Genomic DNA, 9352 nt, shown 5'->3' with positions numbered 1-9352 from the left:
ATTAAAACATAAGATCCAGTTCTCACCTGTTAAAGCAGCTAGAAACAGATGCTCCCTTTTTTGTTCTATTTTCTTAGTATACTATTATCACAATTACTTATCTGCTTATTCAATTCAATTCAGTTTTATTTAGCGTGTTTAACAGTGGACTTTGTCTCAAAGCAGCTGTACATCTGTTAAAGGGGTTACAAAGTTGTATAAAAGAATAAGTTTAGTACCTATATATTTGTTCCTTATAACTGTTTATAAGTTTATTCCTAATGAGCGGGCATGTGGTGACTGTGGCAAGGAAAAACTCCCTGAGACTGCATGGGGAAGAAACTTTACTCGATCATTACTCCAATATCCGTTCATCACAGTTCATCGTTGTCGAAGTGTGCTGTTCAGTGATCGGCGCTTATATGCAGAACTGTGCTCCTGAGCCATTACGATGTTAATTACAGTCCAAATCCATCCTCAAAGTTCTTGAGATGCTCATTAACTTCGTGGAGCGTTTGGTTGTTCTTCCACAGCTTCACAGTGTGGCTTCCGTCAATTAGATCCAAAGACAAGAAAGGGATAGGAACACTGGTCACTGGTACCTCATAAATCATTGACAATCCAAGGACAACTTTTAAGTTTTTTAATACAACATTCTTTATTTAGATATGTAAGAAAATATATACACCAAATGTACAAAAAATAAAACAAGAATCATAACACAGATAGAAATCTGACCCAGTATTCTGCATATCCATAATTAAAGTATTAGGCAAAACAGATTTCCATCATTTTGCTTTTCATTGAAAACTCGACTCGACTCGACTCAGCAGTGACTCACTGGCGTCTTTGCCACGCCTCGATGAAAAGCAAACAATCCATCTTATAAACACTGGAGAAGAAGAATAAATCTGTTGTATAGCACCGAATGCACTTTCACATCAGTGCTCCAATGATCTGATTTTTGTTGTTTGGGATGTTCTGAAACCTCTTCGGCTCAGGTCCCTGGCAAGTCTGTGCAGGTCTGGAATGTTAAAACCCCCGCAGGTATATCTCCTGTAATGTAAAGCTGGATCTATGGGACTATTCTGTCTTTTCTGAAAAACAGACACCCGAGACACACCCTGATCAGCTACCACTTTCAGTAAACATGATTTCATCATCCAATTCATTCTCTCTCTCTCTCTCTCTCTCTCTCTCTCTCTCTCTCTATATATATATATATATATATATATATATATATATAGCCATTTGTATGATTACTTCTTTTTTACGGTTGCATTGCGTTTCTAGTGTTCTTCCTGTCAGGTGCTGTTTTAATATAAATATAGAGTATTCTAAGGGAAAATTTCTGTATGAATACTATATAAATGCTCTATAAATAATGCATGCTCTGTAATAATAAAAATAATAATATTTATTATTATTAGTTCTATTTTTAATATTAACATTTAGATAGCATTTCATTGTCAATTTATTATTCTATTTATTAATACTCATTATCCAATTTTTTATTAATTTTTTTACATTTTAATGTATTATTATTCATATTATTATTGTCTCTCAGTGTTTGTCTGTGTTTATTCGTTAGCGCTAAAGTGTTTTTCTTGTGTGACAACGCCACTCCCTGCTAATTTAAAGACAGGAATATTTAGACATTTTATAGCATTCTGCTCACTGTAAAGAGAAAAAGAACAAAACAATAAAACAATGTTCCCATTAAAGGAGTGACAAAATATACATTCTACTGAAGGGTGGGAAAAAAATCTCAACATTTGACCCTGATTCCCATGACGTCATGAAACTCATCTAAACCTTAACAGGAGACCAATGGTGTAAATCATTGTGTAAAGACATTGAAGTGGAATGCAACGAGAGCCTCCCCAATGTAGATATTCTGAACCCTTCAGACGAGGTTTTAGAGACTTGTTCTTTTTGATTGCAGCCATGATGAATAATGAGGTCAATTCTGTCCTTGCAATAACTTGTCTTTCTTCGCTTCTGGAACAAGTTTTAAATCATATCAATGTCCATTGGAAATAGAAGGTAAAAACAGGAACATTTAGAATGTTAAAGGGAGGGGTAGAAAAGAGCAAAGTACGAAAAGAGAAAAGTAGCAGGTGTTCAGAGTTGCACAGGAAATCCTTAATGGAGAACAAAAAAAAAGTGCTTGGACAAAAGCAATTGATAAAAAGTCAGACAAAATAAAAACAAGCTACGACTGGAGAAGCTTTGATTTGACTCAATGAGACTCAAATTTAGCTTTGTGTAGTTACAAATCTCTGGAAATCATTTGGAACGATCCAAACATTGCGGCATTGCTAGTCTGATGAGACCTGATCCGTCTGAGCTGTAGATCTTCTAATAAAGTGCTTCTGTCGATTGTTCTGTCAATTCAGGATGAATGAAAAAAAAGGCAAGGAAAAGAAGTTTGAGACTTGGGAATGGTTCTCTCTATCTTTCTGCTTTTTCTCCTTCATCTCTGCCTTGGAAAAGATTCCATCACAAATGCTCCGAAGGTTTGTCGAGCCCAGTTTAGATTTCACCTTTCATCTTATTATTGTGCTCAAAGTGCATGGTCTTTGTCTATCTTTTTCCAGATGTGTGGATCTCACAGTTAGGCAAAGCTAAGGTTAGGAGCCGAAGCCCTCATGTAATTAGCTTTGTAATCCATAGATGGGACACCTAGCTTGTTCTTGTTCTTGTAATGTGGTTTGGTGTCCAGGTCTTGCAAGGGCAGCGTGCAGTTGCTATCCTGGTACCGAGGCCTGTACTGAGGTGCAGATCGCTCCGGATGTCTTCTCATCCGCTTAGTACAGCTTGAGATGCGCTTAGCCAGGAGATAAAAGATCTCACAGATGTTGAGGACGATGCATACGGCTGAGGCACCTACCATGAAGTAGGTGAACAGCTTCTTTTCGGTGGGCCGGCCGATGTAACAGTCTACCACATTAGGGCATGGGAAGTTTTTACACTTGACGACTCGCGGCAGATGAAAGCTATGGTAGATGTGGTGGAGGATGTACAGGAAGGCCACCTCGATACCTGTCTTGACGAAGAGACTGAGTAGGTAGGTCCACCAGAGGCCACCGTGTTTCTTTCCTGTATCATCGTAAAGCTTGGCGTCCGGTCCGTGTTTGGCACGGTACTTGCGTTCTCGTTCATCCCGGTACTTCACGTGCATGACCACAAGGAGCGAAGGGCACGTGACGAAAATGAGCTGCAGCGCCCACAGGCGGATGTGCGAGATGGGGAAGAAGTCATTGTAGCATACGTTGGCGCAACCCGGCTGCCTGATGTTACAGTCAAAGTCTTTCTGGTCGTCACCCCACACCCGCTCTGCCGCCACCACGTACACCAGGACGCGGAAAACGAAAACCACCGAGAGCCAGATGCGACCGAACGCCGTCGAGTACTTGTTCACCCCGCTAAGGAGGGCCTGGAACGTCTTCCAGTCCATTGCTCTGACTTCTGGGTCTCCTAATTCCCTTCAAAGTACCTTTAATGCTTGGCTGCTCCTTCACACTGCTTGATCTCTCTTTTTGTCAGAAAAAGTGGTCAGTCGTGATGCTTTTTATCAGCTTTCAGTATTTATTTCTTCTGATGATGTCTTCTCAGTGCAACCTGGGAACAAAAAAACAACATATAGAAGATCAGATGTAGGTATGGAATTGGTTAGAATAGAAACAGGTAAAAAATTGACCACAACTTCCCCAAACCAAAAGAACCACACACACCATACTTCCTATTATAAACAATACCATCTAGCCAACTAGCTAGCTAAAACAAGCATTGCTATTTCAATCATATATGTTACAGTTACACTGTGGCACGAAACAATCATCTAGGATTCTACATACAGTGCACATCTGCAACAATGCAAGACATGGAGATGCCAAACGTAGTGCCATTGCAGCACCAACCAGTACAGTAGATGAGTTACAGTGAAAATGTTTTGCATGTAATAAATACTGAACATAAAAAATTAAAAAAATGAGTTAGAAGATATTTCAAAGTTTTAATCAATTGTCAGTTTGATGCTACATTTTTTCTTTTGGTTTTCTTGGAATTATACCTCAATGCAATCATTGAGACCAAGAGGGAAATAACGACGTATACGCTCACAAATTTCGGGGTTTCAACACCAGAAATCAGAGCTCAAGGGATCAAAAAATGGATTATACCTGCGAAAAACAAATCTACTACACATTTTTTAAATTCAAGTTTCCCAAAACTATACAAATGATCATTGTATCTTTAATATATTTATTTATACATATTCATTTATAGCTGTGGTCATTTATATACATATAAATATATATATATGCATGCTGTTGATCATTTGAGTTGAAATCCTGAAATATAAGAGCGTATATTTCAGGATCTGATTTACCTCTTGGTCTCGATGAAGGCGTATATAAAAGCTCTCGCAGATCTTTAATGACTGACTTTTGTCGTCAAACCAGTTCATCTTTCTAATCGAATTACATAAGAAAGAACCATGCATTAAGATTTCCACACGCCTATCCTTTGAACAAAAAAGCCTTATTAAAGGAGTTTTTTATTATTATTATTAAAGTTAAACCAAAACCAGATCTTTTAGTCCTCGATGTTTCTAACTAACTTTATATAAAGTGTCTATCCAGACAAAAACACGTCAAACACTGAAAGTGTGTATAAATCATGTTCAACATGGGTCACATTTGCATTAGAAAAGCAAAACTCTGGTGTAGATGTAAGTCAGTTGTGGTTTTCTAATAAATTTTTTTATCATGTTTTGTTCTTACACATGATACATATAAAGTACATAGATATTAATGTATAATTTGTCTCAATATAGTGTTGGAGGAAGTCAAATAAAACCAAACAATCAATATAGAAAAATATTTTTTTGCTTGTTTGTTTTGTCTGTTCGAGTTTTTCCAGTGTTTGAGTTGTTTAGATGTTTTCACAACAAATATTTAGTTTAATTCTTCTTATAATAAAGTTCAATAACACCCATGACTCTAATGATGAGTGAGTTATTAAAAATCTCTGATGTTTATTTTCTATTTTCTTTACAATGTGTTTGTCTGGTCTTCCTACTACTTCTTGAACAGAAGTGAACACACACACACACACACACACACACACACACACGCATGTAATAAAAATGTATCTAAAACTCTACTCACTTCGTTATAATTCCAGTTCAGAGTAAAAAAAGAAAACATTTCTATCCCAGCTCGGGGTTATGGCTGTGAATTGTTCAGATCTCGGGCAACCTGAAGCTAAAAAAAATAATGGATCTGCATCATTTTGTGAGGGTGGAGTAAAACCTTCTCCTAACTTCTGCACTTAGTAAAGTTCCTGGTTGCCAAATGTCCACTTTTCGCTCCACACACATATTTTCAGTATATACAGTATACACTTATGATAATTAACATACAGAGGTTGCCAGATTGGAGTAATAAACCTACAGCCTAATTTTTTATTTATAATAAATTCGAAAAATGTATTTATTATATATAAATGTATTTATATATATATATATATATATATATATATATATATATATATATATATATATATATATATATGTGAAATATGTGAAATTGTACATTTCCATTTAGGATTAGTAAAGTCCTCTTTAAAAACATCTGTATGATTTTACTGTGTTGTAAAATAATCCATAATCTTGACCATGTCTAAACCAAAATAACATGTGATACATTGTTTGAGTTCTATGAAATTTAAGTTAAACTTTTATAATTCACGGTTCTTACATTTAGTTTCGAAAATATTTTTTTCAATTAATATACTCATACAGGACAAAATAAACTAAAATAATATCATATCATATCATTTTCAGGGAGTTTTTCGTTGCCACTTATTAGGAATAAACTTATAGGTACTAAATCTATTTATTTTCGTGAAGCTGCTTTAGGACAATGTTCATTTCTATACAAATACATCTTAATTTAATTAAATTTAATATATTTTGCTAAACTCAGTTGACAACTCTTTTGGAGTTGTTTGATGAATCAGTCAGTTGACTGCCTATGATGAAATCAAAGTTGAATTTTAATAGTTAAGCATGAATTTTGCATTTAACAGGAAGGTAGAATGAAAAGAAAAAGGTGTGATTTCTTGTCTCATTACCATTTTCCTAAAGCATTATTTCCTCTTTCTCCTTTATTTCTTTTTCTATCATTAATCAGTCATTCCCCAATGATAGCGATTTGAATTTATATTAAAAAAAAAAACATTTGTTAAACTTTTATAAAAACAAGTCTATCTCATTATAGCGGTCGTCATAACCTTTCATTCCCTTCTAACCAGTTTTCCTTTTTTTCCCCAATAAAAGTTAATAAGACAAAAAACTTCATATTGTAGAGAAATCAGGTAACGTAAACTGATCTGTAGCATGACGTCAAGAAACTTACAGCTTTATCTCTGATTATTACAAAACACTGACAATGGAGACTCTTTCACCACGTTCATAAAACAGGTACCTGTATCAATCTGTGAAGCTCTGATTTGCATCATAAACAACATTATAGACAATTTAAAAACTTCTGACCAATCAGAATGAAGAATGTAACCCTAACCCTAACCTTTATGCTCAAATTTGGAGGCACATCATTGGGTTTGGCTGTGGTGGTTTGCAGTGGGAGACCCAAACCTGTTCCAGAATGACCCCTGTGCACAAAGACGCTCCAAGAAGATTTTATGAAGAAGATGCTTTAAATGGGTCGGACTGGAAGATCTCCTGCTATAGCGCTCCAAATCTATCACTTTTGAGATGAATGTAAACGCTGACTGCACCCCAGGCCTCCTCACCTTACCTACATCAGTACTTGTGGCTGAATGAATCTCCACAAAATCTAGTGGAACATCTTCCCAGAAAAGTGGAAGTTACTATGAGAAGAAATGAACTCTAAATGTGCTTTTAGTAAGGAGTGGGAGCTCAGCGGTTAAGGCTCTGGGATATTGATTGGAAAGTCGGGGGTTCAAGCCCTGGTATTGCCAAGCTGCCACTTTTTGGCCCTTGAGGAAGGCCCTTAACCCTATGTTCTCCCGGGGCGCCATATCATGGCTAATCCTGCTTCCGAACAAGCTAGGATATGCGAAGAAAGAATTTCACTGTGCTGTAATGTATATATGACAAACAAAAGCTATTCTATTCTTTTATAAATGTGGAATGTCCAACTTTTGTCCAAGATCTTCCATTCAAGCCCATGTAAAGCATATCTTCATGGAGCTGGCTTTGTCATGCTGGAACAGTCTGGGTTTCTTATATATTCTAGACAGCACATTGCAGCCTAAAAATTATAAATAAATACATTTCTTATTGCATTGTAAAGTACATTGTGCCCAATTATTCAAGTGAAAGATACTAAAGGTACCGGTGAGTGAATCCAAGTTATACATAAAATAAATAATGTGCAATTAGCTTTTTGTTTTTGCAGTAAATGTGAAAGTGCTGATCTCGTTCTCAAAACTAAAAACTGTAAATAATAAACGTAAACAGGATTACGATCAGATGTTTCGAATCTTGACGAGAAGCCAAGTTGTTTCGATAAACCCAATGACAATAATGTTCTCCTGTTTGACGAGTTTTGAGAAACGAATCTCATGAGCAAGCCGTGTCTAGACTTGCCCCGGACTTGCACACGAGGAAGACGTGCACTGAGTATTAAAAATGTGCCAGCTGTTTGATATCGTGATCTTAGAGACCTCATACTTTTCTGAACAATCACTGGTTAAAAGTACGGCTTTGGTTTTCTACCTTTTGTGGATTGAATATACGAGCATTTCAGTTCAAATTTCTCAACACAATAGAGAGACTGACTTCTTCTGTGATGCTTGAAAAGACATATAACGTTACTATACAACTTTTAATGCATAACAGACTTTTTTAATGAAATGAAGGAACCATATTTTTCAAGCAAATTTGAGTAAAAGTCGAGTACCAAACACATTCATACTACACTTTCATGCAACTAAAGTTCATGACCTTCTGAATCCTCCTTACAATCAGAGCTATTCAATTCAATTCAATTATTTCTATAGAACTTTTAACAATGGATGTTGTCCCAGAGCAGTTTGTTTTTCAGAAATGTATGTCCAACTCCCCGAGGTGGTATGAGGAAGAAACTTTGAGAGGACAGACTCAAAAGGAGACCCATCCTCATCCTCAAAACCCAATTTCAATTCATTCTTGACTTCAACTGTTCACCAATTAAAAAATTTTTCATGGTAATTGAGACTATTGTAGAAGAACGTTTTATTTTAATTAAAGCCCAATTCCTATTAGGAAGCACTAATGAAAATATAATAGGCGTAGTCGAAAGGGAAAAACAGTTCGGGTGTGTGCGTTTTATAACTGACGGAAATAAAGTGTTCAAAATGATGCACAGGGGAAAAATTGTAAATATTTAATCTATAATATGATCGTTTTTTGTTTTTGTTTACATTTTTTAAACAATCACTTTTAAAATATATATATATATATTTACATATTCATATTTATTTAAGACACCAAAAATATATAGATTGTAGACCCATTGTCATGTCATACTTGTGTTTTTTTTATATTTATTTCAAATATTTTTTCATTTTCGATAAAAACGTTAGCGCTTCCTTTCTTTATACATACACTTTTTATGTCCGTGTATTCGATTCTTTTTTACGTACGCCGTTTGATTTTTTCTGAATTCTTACCTACATAAACAGCCACGTGTACTTAGAACCCAGCACATTGTAAGTCATGCATTTATATATGCAGTGCCCCCCCACACCCCATCAAAGGCCTCCACTCCCTTCCTCAGGAAAAAGCAGAATTTTGTCGTCTCCATGAAAACACAGCCGTAACCATCTCTATGCGCCAGGCTGACTCACCACAAAAACCTGCTCGGTTCCAAAACCACACATAACTGAGGGAGTGGCAAAAATGACTCTTTGCTGGAGCTCAGTCTGTATGACTGGCATGTAATATAGTGTAGAACGTGTGCTTTTAAAGTCTGAGATATTCAGATGTCCATGCAAACTTCTAATATCTATCATGAAAGCACTTGCATTGGTACGCATTGGTATGAATCTGAACCTGACTGTTTCAGACTGAGAAAATATTTATGCCTTTAGGGAGCGGGAGTGCATGCGGAATGGGTTTGTTTGTGTACCCTGGAGAACAGCAGTGCCATGAACATGTTGAAATCATGGCTATGGCAAAAAGGAAAAAACAAGGCCGATAACAGGAAGGCCTTCTAGACGAAGGTCCGAGAGACTGGAGGGTTCACAATGTTAAGCTCTAAAGCTGCTGATTATAAACGGTTCATTGCTGAATTGGGGATTTTCAGAAAATGTTTATGGTACTGATGAATGTTTATTC

General features: G+C 36.2%; 1 protein-coding gene across 2 annotated transcripts; it reads right to left on the bottom strand.

Moving 5' to 3' along the window:
* Positions 1-716: 716 nt before the first annotated feature.
* On the bottom strand, positions 717-5313 carry gjb3 (gap junction protein beta 3). Of its 2 annotated transcripts, XM_046856521.1 has the most exons (3): positions 5154-5313; positions 4373-4454; positions 717-3603 (listed from the first exon to the last, which is right to left on the bottom strand). In XM_046856521.1, exon 3 carries the CDS (start codon positions 3437-3439, stop codon positions 2597-2599), a length of 843 nt encoding a protein of 280 aa, XP_046712477.1. In that variant the 5' UTR covers positions 3440-3603; positions 4373-4454; positions 5154-5313; the 3' UTR covers positions 717-2596. The 2 variants fall into 2 exon arrangements, with proteins under 2 accessions (XP_046712477.1, XP_046712476.1); XM_046856520.1 differs by lacking the exon at positions 4373-4454.
* Between the last annotated feature and the right edge of the window lie 4039 nt (positions 5314-9352).

The sequence above is a fragment of the Silurus meridionalis genome, chromosome 8 (assembly GCF_014805685.1).
Source record: "Silurus meridionalis isolate SWU-2019-XX chromosome 8, ASM1480568v1, whole genome shotgun sequence".
In the NCBI taxonomy this organism is placed as follows: Eukaryota; Metazoa; Chordata; class Actinopteri; order Siluriformes; family Siluridae; genus Silurus; species Silurus meridionalis.
This window is presented reverse-complemented; position numbering and strand designations above follow the sequence as displayed.

What these genes read in the sequence shown, in the direction of transcription:
- gjb3 (XM_046856521.1), bottom strand. Translation starts at nt 3,439, where the DNA reads ATGGACTGGAAGACGTTCCAGGCCCTCCTTAGCGGGGTGAACAAGTAC.